Source organism: Amphiura filiformis, chromosome 18 (assembly GCF_039555335.1).
Source record: "Amphiura filiformis chromosome 18, Afil_fr2py, whole genome shotgun sequence".
Taxonomy (NCBI): domain Eukaryota; kingdom Metazoa; phylum Echinodermata; class Ophiuroidea; order Amphilepidida; family Amphiuridae; genus Amphiura; species Amphiura filiformis.
In genome coordinates this window covers 25,445,262-25,470,243 of record NC_092645.1, presented here as the reverse complement: position 1 = coordinate 25,470,243, position 24,982 = coordinate 25,445,262, and the positions used below count along the sequence as shown (strand labels likewise).

Genomic DNA, 24,982 nt, shown 5'->3' with positions numbered 1-24,982 from the left:
ACAATAGGGCCTACAACAATATTTTTCAATGTTTTCAAAAATGTTATTGTAAACTATTTTTACAAACATTTTTGCCAAATATTGTGTCAATACTTAAATAACATTATGTTAAAATGTTTGAACCCAGCAAACACAGAAATGTTCTTAAAATGTTTTTTCAAAACCTTTTAATAACATTTAAATGTCGGGTTATATAAAGGTCATGAAAACGTTTTTAACACGTTATTGAAAATATTTTGGGCAAACATTTTTTCGCAAATATTTTTTCAACCCCAAAATAACATTCTGTTTAGAATGTTTTGTATCAAGTTTTCAAGAATGTTTTTGGAATGTTATTAAAACGTTTTTATACCCTTTATATAACCCGACATTTAAACGTTTTCTGTAAAACATTTTTGTTTGCTGAGCAGTAGATTATCAAAAAATGTTTTTTAGGTTATGAAAATGTTTTATACTCTTAATAATATACCCTTTATATAACCCGACATTTAAACGTTTTCTGACAACCTTTTATAACCTTTTGCGAATGATGTCGAAAACGTTTTGTGTTTGCTGGGTATTTTGTCTGTGTCCGCAAAAATTTGATAAAAACGGTAATAGTAGGCCTAACACTATAAGACAAAGGCCTAACGCTCATTAAATCGGTGTTGTTGTCGAACTAATTCCCATAAAGCTCGTATTAAAAAGAGCAAGTAATAAAAAAGTTAAAATGCTAAAAATGATGTAGGCCGAAAAATTGTGTAATCTTGTCCTAGACACTCAACGATAAACCCTATCAAGTATGAATAAAAGACTGTTCATTTCAATTTATAAACGTTGAGGAAGTTGTGCATTTTGTCAGCACCGATATAATAAAAATTAAAATAACTAACCTGGCAGATTTCAGGATTAACCAACATTTATTTTCTCATGCCGCTCGCCCAGGCCTGCATATTATCCCGTCAAGAAACTCAACCCTAGGCCTACCTTTTTCAACATGTAAATATAATTCCATAGCGATAAATAGTGAACGTTGCATTGAAGATGAGGATACTTGGATGATACAGATATTAAGCACATGTTAAATGGGGGGTATGGGGATGTCCCAGTTTGTTTTACAAGGGCAATTATTATTTGACCCAAACTTTTTGGTGGGTGGGTTCATCATGACCAGTGTTTACTCAGAGGCCGTATGTCTCAATTTTGGCCCAGTGAAAATTATTTTTGGCCCACACAAATTTGCAATGATGTATTACAATTAGTCAATTTGGGGAATTACTGAGCCAAAATTGGGCCAATTTGGGAAGAAAATGTTTCATTTGGCGCACCCAATTTCCAGCGAGAGTAAACACTGATCATGACCCGAGACAGAACAAGTTTGTATTGGTTAATGGGTCAAGGTCATCCAGGGGTCATCTGAGGTCAAATTAGTAAAAACTATCATATGGGCATGAAACTTGATAGGGTAGATTCAATATTTAGAGCCAAATTTGTGGAGGGTAATTTCAGGGTCACCAAAGGTCAAATTAGTAAAACTGTCACATCACATTGGCATGATACTTGGTGGGTACAGTCAATATTTAGAGCCAAAATTTTGGAAGGTCATTTTGGGGTCACCAGAGGTCATCTGAGGTCAAATTATTAAAACTGACATATGGGCATGACAATTGGTTAGTACAGTCAACATTTAGAGCCAAATTTTTGAAGGTCATTTGGGGTCACCAGAGGTCATCTGAGGTCAAATTAGTTAAAACTGTCATATGGGCATGAAACTTGGTTAATACAGTCAACATTTAGAGCCAAATTTTTGAAGGTCATTTCAGGGGTCAACAGAGGTCATCTGAGGTCAAATTAGGTTAAACTGTCATATGGGCATGAAACTTGGTTAATACAGTCAACATTTAGAGCCACATTTTTGAAGGTCATTTCAGGGGTCAACAGAGGTCATCTGAGGTCAATTAGGTTAAACTGTCATATGGGCATGAAACTTGGTTAATACAGTCAACATTTAGAGCCAAATTTGTTGAAGGTAATTTTGAGGTCACCAGAGGTCATCTGAGGTCAAATTAGTTAAAACTGTCATATGGACATGAAACTTGGTTAGTACAGTCAACATTTAGAGCCAATTCTTTTAAGGTCATTTCGGGTCACCAGAGGTCATTTGAGGTCAAATTAGTTAAAACTGTTATATGGGCATGAAACTTGGTTAATACAGTGAACATTTAGAGCCAAATTTTTAAGGTCATTTCAGGGTCACCATATGTCATCCAAGGTCAAATTAGTTAAAACTGTCATATGGACATGAAACTTGTTAAGTACAGTTTACATTTGAGCCAAATTTTTTTAAGATCATTTGGGGTCACCAGAGGTCATCTGAGGTCAAATTCGTTAAAACTGTCATATGGGCATGAAACTTGGTTAATACAGTCTACATTTAGAGCCAAATTTTTTGAAGGTCATTTGGGGTCACCAGAGATCATCTGAGGTCAAATTAGTTAAAACTGTCATATGGGCATGAAACATGGTTAGTACAGTCAACATTTAGAGCCAAATTTTTTGAAGGTCATTTTGGGGTCACCAGAGGTCATATTAGTAAAAACTGTCATATGGGCATGAAACTTGGTGGATACAGTCACCATTTAGAGCCATATTTTGGTAAGGTCATTTGGGGGTCACCAGGGGTCATCTGAGGTCAAATTAGTAAAATGTTGTATTGGCAAGAAACCTCTGTCGAGATTTGATCCCCAAGTCAGGTAAACTTAAAAATTGGTTTGATTTACACTTATTGATTTCACGTTCAAGTCATTAACTGTTTACAAGTTAATATTATATTTGACTATTTTTGGATCCCAAAAGTTTGGTTATGGACCCCTATTTTTTGGATTTAAGATAAGAGGGTCCATTTGGAGTTTGGACTCCTTACTTTTTTCTACCCCTAATTATGGTCATTTCAAAATATTATTTTATCTGTTTAGTGTTTTGTATTGCATAAATTTCCAAATTGTATGTAGCAGTTTTCTATAATTGCACAAACAGAAAAAGCTTTTATATATAGACAAGAACAGTGAATGACAGAGAGTAGGTAAATGATATTGGACAGTACGACACACTTGTGTAGTATGAGAAGAGCTTTTGCGATTGAGACCCCGAGTCATACTGTTTTTCTATTGGCTGCCTTCAAGTGTTAAATTGGGTCCAAATTTCAGTATGTGTAAATAATTTTTTTTTCCTTCCTTCCGTCCCAATTTTTTCAGAGCATGTTACCGGAAACATCATTTTATTTTTATTTAGCCTTATTTATATTATGGCGTAGTACGTTTTGTGCATTGCCGTCCACGGGATATTATAAAAGAAAAATCGATTTTGCCCAAACCTGTATAATAAACACATCAAGGAAATTGGTACTTGACTTGATGAATGACTCATCGTGTTGAGCGAATTGATGATGATGATAGCGATTACGTAACGCTATGACACAAGTTTTTGTACATGTTGTATCGGTAAATAATAATTAATTTAAATGATGTTGCGCACGCCTATGCTATATTCCATGTTTTTGTTTACACCACGCCAAAGAAAGCGTCACATGCGCCCGTCAGTGAGTGAGGATTGCCAAACCCGCGATTTGGTAGCCCAATTGGGCGACTTTTGAAGATTTCCCCGCGACTTTTGACAATTTCCTGTCCCATAGAAACCAATGGTTAAGAAAAAATTGGGCGACTTTTCAACATTGGCTCCCGCGACTTCCGATCATTTCATGTCCCATAGAAACCAATGGTAACCCTTACCTAAAACACTAGCATTCCCTAAGCACTCACTAGGCATTCCATTGAATGGTAAAGAACCGGTAATGAATGCCTAAATGGTGAATGCCTCCAATACTATAACATTGAGTTAATAAGCGGTTGTTAGCACTCAACCGCCTGTTTGCTAGCCCTCGACCGCTTGTAGCGGTTCATAAGTGGTTCATAAGCCCTCCTCAGAGGCGAAATATGTAAATGAGCTAAGCACTCGAACCACTAAGGAGGCATTCAAACCACCAAGGAGGCATTCAAACCGCCTAGCATTTAAACCACCTAGGAAGCATTCCAACCGCCTAGGAAGCATTCCAACCGCTAGGAAGCATTCCAACCGCTAGGAAGCATACCAACTGCCTCAGAAGCATTCCAACCGCCTACAGGTTAGCACTCGAACCACTTATTTAGCCCTCAACCGCTATAAGTGGTTCGTAAGTGGTTCATAAGCCCTCCTCAGAGGCGAAATATGTAAATGAGCTAGGCCCTCGAACCACTTAGTGGCATTCCAACCGCCTATGAAGCACTCCAACCGCCAATGAAATTTCCAATCGCCTCAGAAGCATTCCAACCGCCTATAGGCATTCCAACCGCTTATAGGCATTCCAACCACTTACAGGTGAAGCACTTGAACCACTTTATAATTATATAGCTATGATGGCTAAGCAATTATACGAGAGTGACGAATAGGAATATAATGCACTGCAGAAAATTGCATATGGTAAGCCCAGAATATACTCCATTTTTTATCCATTGTGACAGACGCAGATCGAGGCATTTAGTTCAGTACAGTGTCTGTCTTTGTCGAATCTATGATACTTTTAGTGTGCACACTAGTGGAGATGTGACTCCAAGTTCTTCTGGTTGAACGATATAATTGTCAAATCAGCTTAGAATTCAGTATTAACATCAATTGAGTGAACGCAAAGATGTACCATCTGGTGGCTAAATCACATCTGATGGATAAATCACTGCGTCTTTTATGGAAAAAAAGTGAGTAAATTTGTGGCTTGGGCCTTCCAATTCAAATGCAAACTATGCTTCAATGAATTCCCATCACATAAAGGTAGTTGCTTTAGCCCTCTAATCACACAGTTGTATTAGCCCTTGAACGAATATATCAGAATCAAAGGATACCATTATTATTGTCTCAATTAACACACAAACCATATGCAAACACCAGAAAGCTGGCCACTGCTATGGTTGTTATATAGTTTATCTTTTTTATTCTGTGATGTAATTCTCCAAATTGACTCCTAAAAACAAATTAAATAATTCTTATCAACAACTGTGGAGGTCCAAACTATTCCCTTCATAATAAATGAAGTCAAAAGTGAAAAAAGGCAATTTCCCCTAATTTTGAGCCATATGAGTGCTTTTTTGAGGATTTGTGCATGGTATAAATGTACACTGTTATTATTAATGTTAATAATAATGCCCCAATATGCTAACTAGCTCCTCCTTCCTAACACTAGACCATTCCATATTTCAAGAAACTGCCTACATAAAAACCTATATTCAATGTTACATCTAGTCATATTTAAGCTTACCTATACTACACCATCCATATTGTGGCATATTATTGCACTCAAAGATAACTATACACATGGATCCCATACATGTATGATGTTGTCCACATAATCTGCATTGTCATGTAACATCCCAAATGTAAAGAGTGAAAAATAAGGCCTATAATAAAGCTGGAAACATGAAAGGATTAAGATTCAATCATCTCTGCATTCACACCAGTTCAAAATGGCAGTTAGAAATATATTCCCATCATGCACCTGTTTGACCCTTAGGTCAACCACTAAGGAATGCTAGTCAAGGCTATTAGCAGAATGCCTAATTGAATGGAATGCCTATTACTTAGAAATTTTTAACCGAATGCCTAATACTTAGAAATTTTTCAGTGGAATGCCTATTACTTTAAAAAATTTTAACCGAATGCCTAATACTTAGAAATTTTTCAGTGGAATGCCTATTACTTAAGAATTTTTTTAACCGAATGCCTATGACTTACCCGAATGCCACTGAGTGCCTATAGCAAACCGCCTAATCCTAGAACCACTTAGTTATGAATGCTTAGGAATGCCTAATTTAATAGTATTGAGCTTTAACGAGGGCTTAATGAGTAAATAGGCATTCGGTAGCATTCTTGTGAGGCATTCGGAATGCCTGTGAACCAGCTCTATAGGCATTCATTAGCTGCTGAGTTCTAGTGACGACCTAGTACCGCTATCCTTGGCACTCGAGGGCTTGGCGAATACTTACAGAATGCCAAATAGGCATTCATGTTTGGTAAGGGAAAGAGAAAAATTGGGCGACTTTTCGATTATTTGACCCGCAATTCGGGCTGAAATCTTTTGGCAACCCGGGCCGTCACTTCCCTTCAAAGTATCCACTGCAGACAGACGTGTAATTAATTCGGTCAAATCGGTCTCATTCATCAACAAACATTTATACATTCAACTTCTATTCAACAACTATTTCACCTGCAGGCCAAGTGTCCATGCTCCTATGTTTTCCCTTCAACCTTTACAAACCTCTACCGTCTACCTCATTTTAACTCTCTAACCTCTCACTTTCCCTTCTTACAAACATTTAACTAATTACCCCCACCCATCGACTCGCCAAATCCCCACAAGGTTCTGAACAGAAACAAAACATACATCACCCAACCTAAACCAATCAATCACAAACACCATCAATTATCACCCAAACACATGTACCATTCAGTACCAAAACAAACCACCAAAGCAGAGAACCGCGAAGCCCGAGAACCGCTCTAGTTTTGTTTAAAATACACGGCTTTCGACCGAACCACTAGCAGGCTATGTTAGCACATCTATGCCAATTACAAAGGTACCAAAATCTGAATTTTGATGATTTTTACGATCGTCCGGATGAGCAAATCACTGAATGGGCCTTTAATTTCAGACACCGCTCTCCCGATGCATCGATGGTAAATTTAAGAGCCGGGTATAAACAACGAGAGAACTTTCGTCCTGCGGAGGGTACGTTTAGATATAAATTCAAAGTTTGATAACTTGTGAACCAAAGGGATGGTGTTGATATTATGTTGGATTTGTGATATGTAGGGGAATATGTTTCAAAATATTAAACCTTTTTCTGAAAATGAACAGGTAGTAATAACAACAATAAATTTTGTCAAAACGCGTTTAAAACTGTGACGGAGTTATTTACAGTTACGTGTATAAAACATCAAGTATAATGAACGCTACATGTAATTTAATATTATAATATATATTATTATTAATTTAATTGTTTTATGTTTATGTTGGGTTTCGAAAGAGTGCGGGCACTCTCTATAAATAAGAGCAAAATTAAAATTGTTTCTAAACACGTGTATCATTATAAGGAGCAAATTTCTTTGCGTCTTTCCTGAAGGTTGACATGAATTCGCGGAGCGTTTTGGAGATTTTATTTTTAATTTTGCTGACTTCATCATCGAGTGCTACAATGTATCTACCTATAAGATGACTTCATCAGTGACTTTCCCATATTTCTGAGTTCTGACAGTAAATCTTCAGATTCGCTATAAAACCATAGGCTTATTACAGCTTCAGCTTCGCTATATAAAGCCATACTACAGTAAATCTTCAGATTCGCTATATATATGTATAATGCGATCAAGCAAAATCAGTCGGAACTCGGGAATATTTATTTTGAGATATTGCCGAAGAAAGGAAATATTTCTTTTTGTTTCCTCTTGTTTTGGAGTCTCTTTAATTACTCTTATCTTTGGAACTGGTTGTTCAATTTCTACGGGGTTTTCTGCAAAATGCAGCTATGTAAATGCCTTTTACTATCCTATAAGAAACTGAAAATTTGATATTTCCGAGTTCCGACTGATTTTGCTTGATCGCATCACATATAAAGCCATACTACATTGATATTGAAGTCAGCAATAAGAAGCAAGTCCATCTACCCAACTTCGTTACCAAAATTCCTAGTATGGAAGTGTTTCAGCGGGCCCGCCCGCAGTGATCAGGCTACGAAGAACAAAAACGGGCGGAAGAACCTTTCGTCGGTCGGTCGGGCGTGTTTTTTCTGAAGGCTAACATTGCCTTAAAATGTGACCAAATTCTAAAAGATCTTTTGCAAGCACATTTTAGGAAATAGCACTCATTGATGAAGTCATCTTAGGTAGATCACTCACCGACGCGATGAAGTCAAAAGGTAGATAACGCTCTCTACTGAAGTTATCTTAGGTAGATAACACTCACATCATAGGTAGATAACCAGGGGCATAGCCAGCTTTTTTGGTGGGGGGGGGGCAAAATAAAATTGGGGCACAGACGAAACAAATTACAGTTGCATCATACATAGAGACTGCATGCATGTCTTCGAGCTTTCCAAAAAAAAGCTTTATTTGGGACAATGTATACGCGCGCCGCAAAAATTAGGTATTTTACAATATTTTCCCTTATTATCAGGATGGAACGGGCCGGGAACGGGCTATATAATTACAATGTGCGCAAAAAATTTGCATTTTACACTCACTATTTTTGCCCATGATCGGGATGAATTTCGGTAGAAAAGGGCTCCTTCCCCTTTTCTTTTCCATTGCCCTCCTGATTTACTCTTTTGCCAGAGGGGCACTTTTTTCTTTCATTTTTTGTTATGGGGGCACTCTGCCCCCCTCCCACACCCACCCCCACCCCGCTGGCTACGCTACTGTAGATAATACTCACTTAGGTCGATAACATTCACTGATGAAGTCATCATAGGCAGATAACACTCAATGATGAAGTCATCATAGGTAGATAGCACTCAGTAATGAAATCATCTTAGGAGATAACGCTCACTGATTAAGTCATCTTAGGTAGATAACATTCACTAATGAAGTCATCCTAGGCAGATAACATTCACTGATGAAGTCGTCTTAGGCAGATAACATTCACTGATGAAGTCATAATAGGTAGATAGCACTCAGTAATGAAATCATCTTAGGAGATAACGCTCACTGATTAAGTCATCTTTGGTAGATAACATTCACTAATGAAGTCATCCTAGGCAGATAACATTCACTGATGAAGTCATCATAGGCAGATAACACTCAATGATGAAGTCATCATAGGTAGATAGCACTCAGTAATGAAATCATCTTAGGAGATAACGCTCACTGATTAAGTCATCTTAGGTAGATAACATTCACTAATGAAGTCATCCTAGGCAGATAACATTCACTGATGAAGTCGTCTTGGGCAGATAACACTCACTGATGAAGTCATAATAGGTAGATAGCACTCAGTAATGAAATCATCTTAGGAGATAACGCTCACTGATTAAGTCATCTTAGGTAGATAACATTCACTAATGAAGTCATCCTAGGCAGATAACATTCACTGATGAAGTCATCATAGGTAGATAACACTCACTGATGAAGTCATCTTAGGCAGATAACTCTCATTGATAAAGTCATCCTAGGCAGATAACACTCACTGACGAAGTCATCATAGGTAGATAACATTCACTAATGAAGTCATCTTAGGCAGATAACATTCACTGATGAAGTCATTTTAGGTAGATAACACTCACTGATCAAGTTGTCATCTTAGGCAGATAACACTCATTGATGAAGTCATCCTAGGCAGATAACACTCACTGATGAAGTCATCCTAGGCAGATAACACTCAAGGATGAAGTCATCATAGGTAGATAACACTCACTGATGAAGTCATCTTAGGAGATAACACTCACTGATGAAGTCATCGTAGGGAGATAGCACCCATTGATAAAGTCATCTTAGGTAGATAACACCCATTGATGAAGTCATCTTAGGTAGATAGCACCCATTGATGAAGTCATCTTAGGTAGATAGCACCCATTGATGAAGTCAACTTAGATAGATAACACTCACTGATGAAGTTATCTTAGGTAGATAACACTCACTGATGAAGTCATCTTAGGTAGATAACACCCATTGATGAAGTCATTTTAGGTAGATAACACTCACTGATGAAGTCATCCTAGGCAGATAACACTCGCTGATGAAGTCATCATAGGTAGATAACACTCACTGATGAAGTCATCCTAGGCAGATAACACTCACTGATGAAGTCATCTTAGGCAGATAACACTCACTGATGAAGTCATCATAGGCAGGAAACACTCATGCACTGATGAAGTCGTCTTAGGCAGATAACACTCACTGATGAAGTCATCATAGGCAGATAACACTCACTGATGAAGTCATCATAGGCAGAAAACATTCACTGATGAAGTCATCCTAGGCAGATAACACTCACTAATGAAGTCATCTTAGGCAGATAACACTCACTGAAGTCATCTTAGGCAGATACCACACTGATGAAGTCATCATAGGTAGATAACACTCACTGATGAAGTTATCTTAGATAGATAACATTCACTGATGAAGTCACCTTATGTAGATAACACTCACTGATGAAGTCATCTTAGGCAGATAACTCTCATTGATAAAGTCATCCTAGGCAGATAACACTCACTGACGAAGTCATCATCGGTAGATAACATTCACTAATGAAGTCATCTTAGGCAGATAACATTCACTGATGAAGTCATTTTAGGTAGATAACACTCACTGATCAAGTTGTCATCTTAGGCAGATAACACTCATTGATGAAGTCATCCTAGGCAGATAACACTCACTGATGAAGTCATCCTAGGCAGATAACACTCAAGGATGAAGTCATCATAGGTAGATAACACTCACTGATGAAGTCATCTTAGGAGATAACACTCACTGATGAAGTCATCTTAGGGAGATAGCACCCATTGATAAAGTCATCTTAGGTAGATAACACCCATTGATGAAGTCATCTTAGGTAGATAGCACCCATTGATGAAGTCATCTTAGGTAGATAGCACCCATTGATGAAGTCAACTTAGATAGCTAACACTCACTGATGAAGTTATCTTAGGTAGATAACACTCACTGATGAAGTCATCTTAGGTAGATAACACCCATTGATGAAGTCATTTTAGGTAGATAACACTCACTGATGAAGTCATCCTAGGCAGATAACACTCGCTGATGAAGTCATCATAGGTAGATAACACTCACTGATGAAGTCATCCGAGGCAGATAACACTCACTGATGAAGTCATCTTAGGCAGATAACACTCACTGATGAAGTCATCATAGGCAGATAACACTCATGCACTGATGAAGTCGTCTTAGGCAGATAACACTCACTGATGAAGTCATCATAGGCAGATAACACTCACTGATGAAGTCATCATAGGCAGAAAACATTCACTGATGAAGTCATCCTAGGCAGATAACACTCACTAATGAAGTCATCTTAGGCAGATAACACTCACTGAAGTCATCTTAGGCAGATAACACACTGATGAAGTCATCATAGGTAGATAACACTCACTGATGAAGTTATCTTAGATAGATAACACTCACTGATGAAGTCATCTTAGGTAAATAGAATAAACAAGCATGGAAAGAAAAAAAGGGAAACAAGGAAAGGTTGAAGGAAAGAAGGAAAGGAAGGTAGGTAGGAAGCATGGAAGGAATAAAGAAAAGAAGAATGGAAGGAAGGAAAGATTGAAGAATGGAGAGAAAGAAGGAAGGAAGAAAACAAGAATGGAGAGGAAGATTAAAGGAAGGGTGAAAGGAAGGAAGAATAAAGGCAGGATGGAAGGAAGGAAATGACGGAAAAAAGGAAAGAATGTAAGAAATGGAAACAAAGAAAGAAGAAAACAACCATGGAAAGAAGGAAGGAAACAAGCAAGGAAACAACAAAGGAAGGAAAAGGGAATTTAAGATGGAAGTAAGGAAGGAAGAAAACAAGGAAGGAAAGAAGGTAGTAAGGAAGGAAAAAAGAAGGAAAGAAGGAAGTCAGTATGGCAGCAAGGAAAAAAGAAAAGAATGAAAGAAGGAAGTCAGAATGGCAGGAAGAAAAATGAAGGAAAGAAGGAAGAAAAGAAGGATGGAAAGAAGGATGGAAGGAATGAAAAAGAAGGAAGAAGAATGGAAATAAAGAAGGAAAGAAAGAATGAATTACAAAAGGAAGGAAAGAAAGGAAAAAGGGATGAAAATAAGGATGGAAAGAAAGAATAAATACAGGATGGCAAGAAGGAAAAGGATGGAAGAAGAGAAGGAAGAAAAAAACGAAGGAAGTCAGTATGGAAAGAAGGAAGTCAGTATGGCAGGAAGGAAAAAAGAAGGAAGTCAGGATGGCAGGAAGGAAAAATGAAGGAAAGAAGGAAGAAAAAAGGATGGAAAGAAGAAAGGATGGACGGAATGAAAGAGAAGGAAAGAAGGAAGAAGAATGGAAATAAGGAAGGAAGGAAGGAAAGAGAAAGAATGAATTACAAAAGGAGGGAAAGAAAGAAGGAAGGAAAAAGGGATGAAAATAAGGATGGAAAGAAAGAATGAAGGCAGGATGGCAAGAAGGAAAAGGAAGGAAAGAATTAAGGATGGAAGGAGAGAAGGAAGGAAAAAACGAATGAATAAAAGAAAGGGTGGAAGGAAGAAGGAAGGAAAAGGGGAAGAAAAAAAAAAGACAACGAAGGAATTAAAAGGAAAGAAAGAATTATGTTATAAAGAAAGAAGGAAAGAAAGAAGGAAATGAGTAATGAAAGAAGGGAGGAAGGAAAGAAGAAAGGAATGATACAAAGAAGGAATAAAAGCGGGAATAAAAGATGGAAGGAAGAAAGATGGAAGATATGAAGGAAGGAAAGAAAGAAGGAAGTAAAGAAGGAAAAACCAAGGAATGGAGTATGGAAAAAGAAGGAAGGAGAGAAGGACGGAAGGGGAGAAGGAAGGAAAGAAAGTTGAAGGAAGGAAGGAAGGAAAAATGAAGGAAGGATGAAAGAAAAAGGAAGGAAGGGAAGGAAAGATACAAAAAGGTAGGAAAAATGAATGAAACATGGAAGGAATGATAATCGTCAAGTTAGTTTCATCCGATCGCGTTATTTATAACAGTAAAAGGTGAAATGTCAGAATAGTTTCTATGTAGGCCTACGAAATCAATGTTCACATCAGAAAGTGACATTTCTGATTTGTTCAAAGTTCCCGGTCCGCGCATGCGCCGTGCGTTTGTCCTATGTCAAACCCCGATCAGCCAATAAGCGATGTGCTACGGGCTGTATCTGCAAAGTGTACGGGTACGGGCTGTTGATTGAATCTCTGATTGAATGCACATGTAAACACCCGGGGTATTAAAACACATGAACACCGTGATCGTTTTGCAGGTAATTTAGACATGATTCCTAGTTATAAAGCAATAATTTACTAAATAAATTAAAGAACACTTTAGAAGAGATTTATTTTCGTTGGTCGAGAAATCTATCCACGACGATATAGATTGTGTATGTTCTCGATCATAAGCTTAATTAATATCCCAGTTTTATCTAGTCCGAATAATCAGACCCAGAACAAAACATTAATTTCTGACATGATCGTGTACTGGGTCTGAACTGTTTCCATATGAAATCTTGATGGCAAATTGGACAATAGAAGCACATGGTTCTACGTGACAGCTTTTTAATCCCTATTCAGGTTACGTGAATCACGCTATTGTGGACCATCCTTCTGACACCTGAGTGTTTGGACAAGCGGAACGGTTTTTTGTCTACCTCATCTCTGTTTGTAAACAAACCAGGAGGTCAAAATCGTCCTCCTCGCCGAATACGAAAGTCAGCGAAATAGTACGGCACTGAGTTTTATCATGTTTATACACACATGATGTACAGTACATATTGATCACGCTTGATATTCACATGTTCAGCAGTTCCAATGGAACTCACACTCCTCAAACGTTCGAAATTTGTACATACAACTGCATGTTCAGCATATGTCATCATTCATGTCAATTGTCATATGTCTTCTTCTTCTTCTTCTTCTTTCTGGTTACTCTCCAACATTCCACAAGGAATCACACGAAGAGGGTGTGAGTGCGCAATGCTGTGCTGCTAATTAGTCTCTGATATTATTATTTGGTCATGTTTTTTGAGGTGGGACCCAATTGCGTCACATCTTGCAATTTGCCAAAAATCAACTCCTTTTTTGTATCTGATTATATTTCAAAAAGTTTTCACCCAAACTATGTAAAATTGTACATTTTTAGAAAGCATATAATGTCAGGATTGCAAATCTGTAAAGTTTGAGTGGATATACAGGGTGTGCCAAAAAATATACAGGGTGATTCCACTGAAAAATACATAAAAAATTACATTTCTTTACCACTCCAATATTTCTACATGGTATATTAAATTTGAAAATAAACTTGATATTTGGAATGAACACAATTAGTGTTTTCATTAAATATAAAGTTTGCACTATATTTATTAAGCCCATTGTGTAATACAGTGTGGGTCAGTCCATGTCAAAACAGACTGAGTGTACACCCACCCTCTTGGATTATGCTCTCCTTTGGCTCAGGGGTACCTTTCATGGACCCCTAGGTGAGGTCACAAGAAAAAAATCAAATTCAATTTCGTTTCCGAATGGCGGGCCATCTAAGTTTGGCGACCTTGACCAAAATTGGGAATTTAAGGTGTCCAAATGACAAAGCGCTCTCTTTGAGAGGCATTTTCTTCTTAATTAAATCAGTTGTGACCCTCTTTTTGAATGTGGTCACTCACTGGCTGTGTCTGAAATGCCTAATGCCAAAAAAGATTGATTTCGAATTTCGTTGGGATTTCAGAGGGGTCAAAATCAGCACTTCATACTGTTCAATCAAATTATGTTTGATTTTGAAGGACCCAGGATAATGCCACAGTGCACTTATAGGTCCTAATTATGTTCAGAATGGATTAACCATGTGCCAATGTCTATGAACAATTCAAAAAAAGAGAAATTTCTTGACCCCCTACAGAATTTTAGGCCCCCTAAAGTGGTTCAGCCACAAATGGCGCTTAAAATCGGCAAATTTTGACACCTAATAACTTTAGGTGTACACCAGATATGAATTTCTAGTCTTTTGCATCTGAAAGAATGTAGTCTAATGTTACTAGGAACATAAGATTTGTTTTGTATTTTTGTGTTTTGATACTTTCAAAAGGTCATTGACCTATGAACATTTTTCAATCATAGCGCCCTCCTGAAAGGTCTGACACATAACAAACTATACATTTTTGGAATCCTCATGACCATACGAGTAATTTGATATATTACTTGACATAATTGGGAGCATTCTGAAAATTTGACCCCATAACCTGTACTTTGCATGTGCATCGTTGCCAGGAAGTGCATTTTTGACCCCCTTAAAAATCCATACAGAGGATTAGAAAGTATAGTTTTTTCTTATTACTTGACTCAAGAGCAACTTGAAATATCAGGATAAATAATACAAATGGCTATAAAGTGATCAAAAATATAAAAAATATCATACTAAAATTGGCATTTTGTACCGTATCCTGTATGCATGGTATGTTAGGCAAAAATGACTATTTTTGAAAGCGTCAACTTAATACTAAAACACAAAAAATACAAAACAAATCTTATGTTCCTAGTAACATTAAACTACATTCTCACAGATGCAAAAGACTAGAAATTCATATCTGGTGTACACCTAAAGTTATTAGGGGTCAAAATTTGCCGACTTTAAGTGCCATTTGTGGCTGAACCACTTTAGGGGTGGCCTAAAATTCTGTAGGGGTCTAGAAATTTCTCTTTTTTTAATTGCTCATAGACATTGGCATATGGTTAATCCATTCTGAACATAATTAGGACCTATAAGTGCACTGTGACATTATCATGGGTCCTTCAAAATCAAGATAATTTGATTGAACAGTACGAAGTGCTGATTTTGACCCCCTCTGAAATCCCAACGAAATTCCGAAATCTATCTTTTTTGGCATTATGTATTTCAGACACAGCTAGTGAGTGACCACATTCAAAAAGAGGATCACAACTGATTCAATTAAGAAGAAAGTGCCCCTCAAAGAGAGCACTTTGTCATTTGGACCCCTTAAATTCACAGTTTTGGTCGAGGTCGCCAAACTTTGATTGCCCGCCATTCATAAACTAAATGGAATTTGATTTTTTTCTTGTGACCTCACCTAGGGATCCATGAAAGGTACCCCTGAGCCAAAGGAGAGCAAAATCCAAGAGGGTGGGTGTACACTCAATCTGTTTCGACATGGACTGACCCGTGTGTGAAAAAAGTTAAATTTTAAATTGTTTAATTTAATGAAAAATTTCACTAAAGTGCCATTAATTTGGAAAATATATTCAAAATAGTTTAAAGAATGGCTATAGTATAATATCACATAAATATCCAATTCCCATATAGGGTGTTCCAAAAATCAATATACAGTGAATAATTTGTAACAATGGTACATGTACAATAACAATAGGCATATACATGCACAATTAGCCTACATCAATAAACTATTTAACAATAGCCAGAGATCAATATGTCATCAGATTAAATCCTTGACTGTAATAATCTCCTTTGAGAAGATTTATTTTATAGATATTTCAAAGATAAAACAATTTAAAAGATCTATTTATGACATATGAAATGCATGCAAAATTTAAAGCCCATTATATTGCATGACACACATTCCACTGCATTAATTAAAAGCTTGTTAAATCCTTAATTACTAAATTTATTAAGATTAACTAGCTAATTATAGTTATAGAAAGTTAAATAATAAAATTAACATCATGCAAATGCATTTTTACTCCTACTGAGGCAACAAAGTGCATACAGTAAATTTTAAAATGAACACCAACTTCCCATTGGAATTACACAGAGCTCCTCCGCTTCCGGCTCCTCCGCTTCCGGCTCCACCCCTGACTAATTAACTTAATTAAGCTGTTGAAATTAATTAATTGACTTGTTCAACTGTATTTGTTATTATTTCATTTAATTAATAATTTATCTTCAAAATAAGACCAAAACCATTTCTTCATGATGGATTTTAGCAAAAATATAAGAATAAGAAGAGAAAATATTTTGGAAAATGTGACAGCTCCACCTTTTTTGGGTGCCCACCTCAAAAAACATGACCATTTGTGTCTTGGTTCTTGTAGTATTCTGAACTTGTGCTTGATTTGAATTGGTTGGGTTCTTCAATTGAATGGAAATCAGGTGGAAGTGAGTTCCAATCCACGACGGTGCAAGGCACAAAAGAGTTCTTGAAACAATTGGTTCTGGCGTGGTATGGTATAAAAGTGTTGGTAGTAGATCTTCTTGTGAAGCGGCTGGCCGGGCGCAGGTAGTCCGACACTGGTAGGGCCAGGTGACCCCCTATGGCTTTATGTAGTACATTGACCCTAGCGATCTTCCTCCGTGTGCTTAACATGTCCCAGCCAAGATCTCTTATCAGACCAGATGCACTAGTGGTTTGCTGATAGTCATTGCAAACCATGCTGGCCGCTCTCCTCTGGATTTTGCCAATCTCATGTATGTGTTCATTTGTAAAAGGGTCCCACACACTAGCGCAATATTCCACAGTTGGTCTGACAAGTGCAGTATATGGAGTTGCTTTGGTTTCCTATAATATTACATGTACAAGAACTCAGGTTTCTTTTTATGAAACCCAGTGTTTTGTTTGCAGATGCAGTAATTTTAGATATGAGTGTCCCATTTGAGATCTTGGGAAATTTCCACTCCAAGATATGAGTGAGAAGTTGTTTTTTCAAGTACTGAATTTCCCAAACTATATTTTGTCATGATGGGTGACCTAGAGCCAGTAATTCTAAGGAGGAAGCATTTCTGGGCATTAAAATTCATAAGCCACTTGCTTTCCCATTCAGATAACCTGTCAAGATCATCCTGAAGTGATTTAGCATCATTGTTATTTTTGATGGTTCTATATAACACACAATCGTCTCAAAATAACCTGACGGAGGACGTAATGTTCTCCGGCAGGTCATTTATATAGACTAAAAAATAGCAGCGGGCGAGCACTGTACCCTGGGGTACCCCAGACTGGACTTTCGCCCACTGGGAGTGCTCGCCGCTACTACAACACGCTATGCGTTGCCAGACAAAAAAGCAGAAATCCACTTGTACACTGGTCCAGTAATACCATAATGTTGAAGTTTAAGCATGGGTCTATGGTGAGGGACGGTATCAAACGCCTTCGAGAAGTCAAGGACTAAAAGATCAGATTGAAGGCGTTTGTCAAATGATGTAAAAAGGTCATGCATGGTCTGAATAAGCTGGGACTCACACGAGTGACCCTGTCTAAACCCATGTTGGTATTGGGTGAGTATGTTGTTTGAGTCAAGATGTTTCATGATTTCTGAATACATGCTCTAAAAGCTTGCAGCACACACATAGGAGACCGGTCTGTAGTTTTCAGCACGTGTTCGGTCACCTTTTTTGTAAATGGGAGATATGTTGGCTTTGCGCCAATCTTCTGGCAAAGAGCCAGTATCCAAAGATGCCTGAAAGATTTTTGTAAGTACGGGTGCCAGTTCATGAGAAGCCTCCTTCAGGATACGGGGGGATATTTCATCAACCCCAGCGGCTTTGTTTGGCTTATCCCTTAAGTAACTTCTCAATCCCTGGTGTATGTATGACTATGTTCTGAATGGGGGGTGTGGTACACTGTGGTAAATTTGGAATGTGTTGCAAGTTCTCCTGTATGAATACTGATGAAAACTGATCATTTAGGATCTCAGCCTTGAGAATATTTTCGGATACCAACACTCCAGCTGATTTAAGGGTTGAGATGCCCGATGAGTCCTTTTTCATTTTTTTGACAAAGGACTAGAATTGCTTCTTACTCTCAAGGCAGAATTCCCTGATGTATTTTCTGTAGGAAAATCTGGTGAATTTATGAGTCTCTTTCCTCAAGTTGGCCACGCGTTTTGAACTCGCCACCCAAAAATGGTGGTGTTGTTACGCTTTTCCAAATCGAGACTCGTTCAAATTGTTATATCTCTGCTTAAACAAAAGGTATTGAAGTGTTTTTGGTGTCATTTTGTAGCTATATAAGTGCCCTAACAGACCTCCAAAGGAGAATTGTTTATCAGCTAAGATAGTGGAGTTAGAGTTGTTTGAGTTCAGAATGACCGAGGTGGTGGATGAGGCGGTGGCGGATGAGGCGGTGGCGGTATGTGCAAAGTCTATGGGAAATAAAGATTTTGTGTGTGTGCGTTGAATCAACTGATCATATCTTTGCATCCATATGGGCTACAGACATGGTTAAGAGCTCTTTTGAAAGATTATTAATTCTGCTAATTGTTTTTAATCATTTTTAACTCTTTATGATTGGTTTAGTCTATAAAATGCAAACTTTTATGTACAAAACTACCCGTTTTCATAGTAAACACTGTAGTAAGCAATGCGGATGTCTTCAAAATCTAAAAGTTGCTGTAAATTTTTAATTACTTATCCTATCATAGTCAAAGTTTACATTTTCTGAGAGGAAATTTGATGAGGAATCTAAATATGGACTTACTTTTTTTGTATGGGTTAGGGGTAAAATGTTTCAGTTCAAAATGTGTTGAATTGTAAAAAATTTGAACATATTTTGGGACACCCTGTATTCCGAGATTACCAAACAGCTGTGATTTTTTTTCTTCCAGAGTCAGTAGGCTCCCCCTAACCTTTAACCAAATCAATGTTGTTTACTTTCAGTTTGTAACTGCAAGTTTAATAAGCAATGCATTAAAAGACCCATTTTTTATTTGGATTTTTTTTATTCCACCCTGTATAACTTCAAGGTCACCCTGTACAGGGAGTTGAAATGTGTATATTTAAACTGCTTTTGCCTTCAGCTTTCCAAAAATGTATACTTTTGCTAGTTTAGGGTTGATAGTTGTGGAGATATTCTAATTTGAAACTTGATTGGTGTAAAAATTCATAATATTTGTGATGTAACGCTTAGGGTGGCGAGTTCAAAACATGTGGCCAGTTACTAAAATTCGCCCAATCCTGTTCACTACCAGTTTTCTTGGCATTATTGTACATGTAAGCTCTCTGCTTTTTACGATGGAGTCTTTTGACCTTACCATTGATCCATGGGGTACTATTGCGCTTGCAAATTGTTTTACAAGGGATAAATTTATCCATAACCTCTTTCAACTTATGCACATATCAAATGCAGCCCCGGCCCCTGGGGGCCCGTGGATGGTCCGGGACTTGACATCATGTGACCCGGGATTTGACTCAAAATGTGTCCCGGGGGGAGCCGGGTGTAGGCCGGGACTGGTATAAGAGTTGAGTCGGCCAAAACCCCGGGAAACTGAGCTGGGACTTTACCCGGCGAGGGCGGGATTATGTCATAACGCACTCGGGGTTTTCCAACCAGTAAAATGGGCCGTGAACATGGCTGTGGTTTATAGTACGGATGCCCTTCATTTTATGGGCGGGAATCCTATCACTTGGCGTTCTTGAGCCGTGGATGTATATTAATTATCCACTGAGTCGCCACATTAATGTAACTGTTCATAAATTATATTAAAATCCATTCCAAAAACAAAATCTTGGCTGTAGTTTCAAAATGTTGCAGTAGGGCATGTATCTGCTATTTAGCGGGGCTCTAAAGTTAGCATGTTTAACCAGACCACACTGGCTTCTTGACATGCACATCATGCAAAATACGCTTATTTATGCCAAATGAAGTTGGTCTCTATTTTTTACGCTAAAGTGTTAAAATATTTTAAGGTTTTGGCCTACACTCAAAAACAAAACTGACCGTGATAATAAAAGAATCCATGATACTTTTGTGACATCTACGATCGACTGCTACATGGCCATAATACATAATGGAAGACTATACTACATATATGTAGTGTACATGTTCTTTATAAATTCTCGAGCTGTATTTTTCTTCTTTAAAAAATAATTATATGTGTATAATATAAAAATTGCATGATTGTAAGATCCAGACCTATATCCGATGCTCAGAGCCGGGAACTTGGGCCGAGGAATACCCGGGGTTTGCAGCGGCTTGCATCGATGTTCGCCCGGGAGGGCCGGGAGTGGCTGAGAGTTTTGCCGGATGGGTCCGGGACTGGCGGGTGTTTACCCGTGACTTAAACTTTTAACCCAAAATCCACGGCCCACGACCCGGCCATCCCCGGGTCCCCAGGGGCCGGGGTTGCATTTGATAAGTGCATTACACTTGAAGCACATCCACATGTCTTCAACAGTGTCAGAACTTGCCATGTTGTACTTTACACTTTTGACTTTCATGACTTTAGCCTTGCCATAGCCTAGGCTAATCGAACTCGATTGTTAGTTTCCTATTGACCGCCCGCATCACCTTTTCAATTTGACCAAAACTTTCATTATTTTCATAAAAAAGTCAATTATCTGAAAATTGAGATGGAAATTAATCAAAATTGAAACTCTCAAAATGTCTGACATCCCCTGCCATACCTGCTGATCACAATCAGCAGTTTTTCGTAGTTGTAGGGGTAGAGGATGTAGTAAGTAATTACCTCATGTTTCTAGTGATTACAAAATTTGCAAATTTCTTTTCATTTTAATAACGCTCAGTGCCTTTTTTGTGTCGACAGACCTCCCTTGCACGCATACATGTTGTGCAGTTAATATTCATATATTCCTTTATAATACATATGATGCTTCAGGTTTTACACAAAAAATGTTTAAGCGAAAACCCGCCCTCCCGGTCAAAATAAAAGTCTAAAAATAAAAAAATGAATCACGGGGTGTATATGGAGCGACCTCTGTCTTTACACATTATGTTTGAATAGAGGCCCTGCATATGACGTATTATCCCGTAAATATGGCGGACTACTCAAATGCATTCAACAAAAGCATGATTGCAATCTACCGCGACAGTTCGTATCACACACATAACACTGCACTACGATCAAATAGGTTGATGACAACATTTGATTGAATGGACTGCACTCCGCCATAACTACGGTGAAGGACACCGCTTCAAATCCTTTGTTTGGAGCCAATCGATAAAAGAATGCAGGGCCTCTATACAGACAAGAGCATTCTCTTGGTCGGGCTGACGTCACAAAGGGGAAATAGCCTTGTAAAACCAGTGTGCGCATGTGCAGCGCATGTGCAGTTCCCCTTTCTCAAGCTGGTTGCTATGGGCGCGCTTGTGCAAAGGGGACAATATTCCCGGATGTCTGACCGAGTGAATGAGGCAATGTCATGCTTTGTTGTCAAAGTCATGTCTTCCACAGCTGACGCTCATGAATTTGAGTAAGTGTTCACACAATTCAGCCGACAATTATAAGAATTAAGCTTTGAAACATAGACTGCAGACATACAAAATGTATGTATTGACATTAAGCAACCATTGGTTTACCGGTTCCAGCTTCTACTCACACATCGCACAGTGTCAACACCCTGTATTATAAATAGTTTGTCCATACAGCGCAATACTCCTTTGAAATCAATATTCTATTATTGACACAGATAAAGAAAGTTTACACATATGCATTGTGTTATAGGGCTTGCACCTGGAACTTAACTGAATGGGCTAAACGTGTTCCTTTATACCTATAAAGTATTAATTGTAATTCTCAAAATTAAATATATCACAATTTTTACTTTGGATTTCAAAATCTTTACTTTTAAAATGCAGTAAAAGATATCCACAGCAAGCTGCAAGGCCCCGCTAATTAGTGTATTGCTTTTCGATTGAGTGTACTGGAAACAAAACCCTGGTTTTACCTGAAAACAAATCGATTTTCTTGTAATAGAAACATCATATGGGGTACTAGAGCATGCACAAATCGTAATAATGTGTAGAATATAGAAACTCTGTTGTATCTCATATGATAGTCATGGTATGCTTAGCCTGAGTCGCTCAAAATCTCGAACAAAATCGCGATGCGTAGCCGTTGAAAAACGAGAGGATTCGCTGTACTATCACAGCAATTTTTGACACAAAGATATAGGGATGATGACGATGTGCATCGTCCGAATTGTGATAAGCTGTTCGATGTGATCAGTGGACAGTGGTTCAAACCATGGTTAACGTAAACCAAATGGCTTAGCAACCATGATATTCTAACCGCACTTTGTCAGATAATTATAGTCCATGTATGAATCCCCACAACTTTATGCCTCCCCTAAAACTAAAAAAATGCCCAGCTCCCACCCGAGGGATGACCATACGGGGACGTGCCGCAAATATGGGTAGCATTTTCAGCCTTTTGGTATATCAATGACCCTTTTTCACAAGCCTATTTTGGTATATGAATGGGTCCTTTTTTCAAAATTTTCTCAATTATTTTGGTAAATCGCCCAATTTTTCCTCAATCTAGCCAAAATTTTGGGAAAATTTGGACTTTTGGTATATCAATGGATCCAAATTTCTTGAAAAATTGGTATATTTATGGGTCCACTTTCAAATTCTCAGCGGCACGTCCTTACCAAAACCAAACTTGAGTACCCCCGGGCTCCCACCCACCCTATCCCTATCAACTTTTCACCCCCATGTGGAAAAAAATTGTATAGACTGCAGAGTGTTTAAAATGACGTTTCTTTCCAGGTCTGGGTGCAAGAATCTGTGTTCATGTACCAATCCAGATAAACTTGGAAGATGTCGTTCACGTACAGGAACTTGCAAAGACGGATGCAGCAGAATATGAGCCATGGCTGCAAGCTTGGGGAGGCCCTGAATAATCTCAGGTGAGAGCGCCAATATTTTCAATGGAAACAACTATCCACAATTAACCCCATGAGAACTACCTGCCGATTGGCCAAAAAGAAGTTTTCATTATCAATAGGACCAATCAGCATTCAGCAATATTGTTAGAATAATTTCACCATGCAAAAAAATTGGGGTGAATTATTTGCAAAGCTCCATTCTGATTGGTGATTAAAGTGAAAATATCATGTCATTGACCAATCAGGGGCAATGTTAGACCGGCAGGTAGTGCTCAGGGGGTAATTAGGGCCTAAATCTTCTCTTAATTTCAATTATAAGTGACATTGTTTGAAAAAATATGGTTTTTTTTGTTGAACATTTCTGATCAAATCCATCTGATACTTTGGCCAAAGCTGCTTTTTGAGAAAATGAAAAATTGTTTAAAAATAAAGCCTGTAGGGATGTCGTACCCCTAAGGTCTAAAAAATACTGGAACTGGTGCCGAAAATGGTGCCAAACTACACATAGGTGGCGGTTCCCAAATGGACCAAGTAACATTAATCATTTAACTGAAAACTTGTTACTGGCATTAGAATTAACACTTTGTTTAACCTTTTGAAATTATTTTATCACAGGAAAGAAAATCAGTTGTGTGATACCACCATCAGTGTCGGAGGTAGAGCCTTCCTGCTCATAAGTCTGTCCTGGCTGCAAGCTGTCGGTATTTCTTGGAGAAGTTCACGTCTGGAGCTGAAGTAGGTGCAGGTGGTGATGGAAGCAGTGTTGATGGTGAAGTCAGCATTGACGGCAAACCTGAGATCTTTGAGACACTACTGGCATTTGCATACACTGGGCGCCTGAAGATGTCGGAAGAGACAAAAAGTGATATCCTAGAAATGGCTGGTTACATGCAGTTTACAGATGAGGTGTACGCCAAGTGCATCAAATCCAAGTCACCACCAGCTGACTATACAAAGAAGCTAGTTGAAGCCCTGAATGACTTCAAGACTCAGAACCAGCTTTGTGATGTTGTCGTTAACATCAGTGGGAGGTCATTCCGAGCCCATAAAGTTGTCCTCGCTGCCAACAGCAAGTACTTCTTAGCTATGTTCACGTCTGGGTTCAAAGAGAAAGGCGAGAGTGAGATTAAGATAGAGGGCAATCCAGACATCTTCGGCATTCTACTGGACTATCTGTATACAGGAAAGCTGAAGATTGCTGAGAAGACGGTCTGCGCTATACTTGAGATGGCGTGCTATATGCAATTTTTAGAGGCAAGATCAGCGTGTGCTAAATTCATCCGATCCAAGTACAAGCCTGAGGAAAGTAAATCAAAGTCCAAAGCAGCAAAAGCTAAGGCAGACAAGGCTCCAGAGGTACCAATACCACTTGGAGAAGTGTGCAAAGTTTGGGAAATAGCTCATTCTAATGGCCTCAAGAAGCTGGCTGATGTTACTGAAAAGTACCTATGCAAGCTTTTCAAGGAGCTGAAGACTTTGGATGTGTTTCTGGAGATGAAGAGTGCTGATTTTTTCAAACAGTTCCTGAAACAAGATGATCTGGCCACTGAGGAAGAAGAAAAAAGGAGGTTAGTAAACAGTTGTGGCACTACAGGGGGTGGGGGAAGGGGCATTCCCCAATATTTGTCTTGCCCCGCCCCCACTTTTGAGGAAAAACCCAAATTTACATAG

The 24,982-nt window shown here is 38.3% G+C and overlaps 1 protein-coding gene across 1 annotated transcript; it reads left to right on the top strand.

Annotated features, from left to right (window-relative positions):
* The first annotated feature begins 12,905 nt into the window (after positions 1-12,905).
* Positions 12,906-24,982, top strand: LOC140139053 (kelch-like protein 6). Its single transcript, XM_072160835.1, has 3 exons — positions 12,906-12,992; positions 23,193-23,332; positions 23,927-24,982. The coding sequence occupies exon 3, from the start codon at positions 24,155-24,157 to the stop codon at positions 24,980-24,982; it is 828 nt and encodes a 275-aa protein (XP_072016936.1). The 5' UTR covers positions 12,906-12,992; positions 23,193-23,332; positions 23,927-24,154.

What these genes read in the sequence shown, in the direction of transcription:
- LOC140139053 (XM_072160835.1), top strand. Translation starts at nt 24,155, where the DNA reads ATGTCGGAAGAGACAAAAAGTGATATCCTAGAAATGGCTGGTTACATG.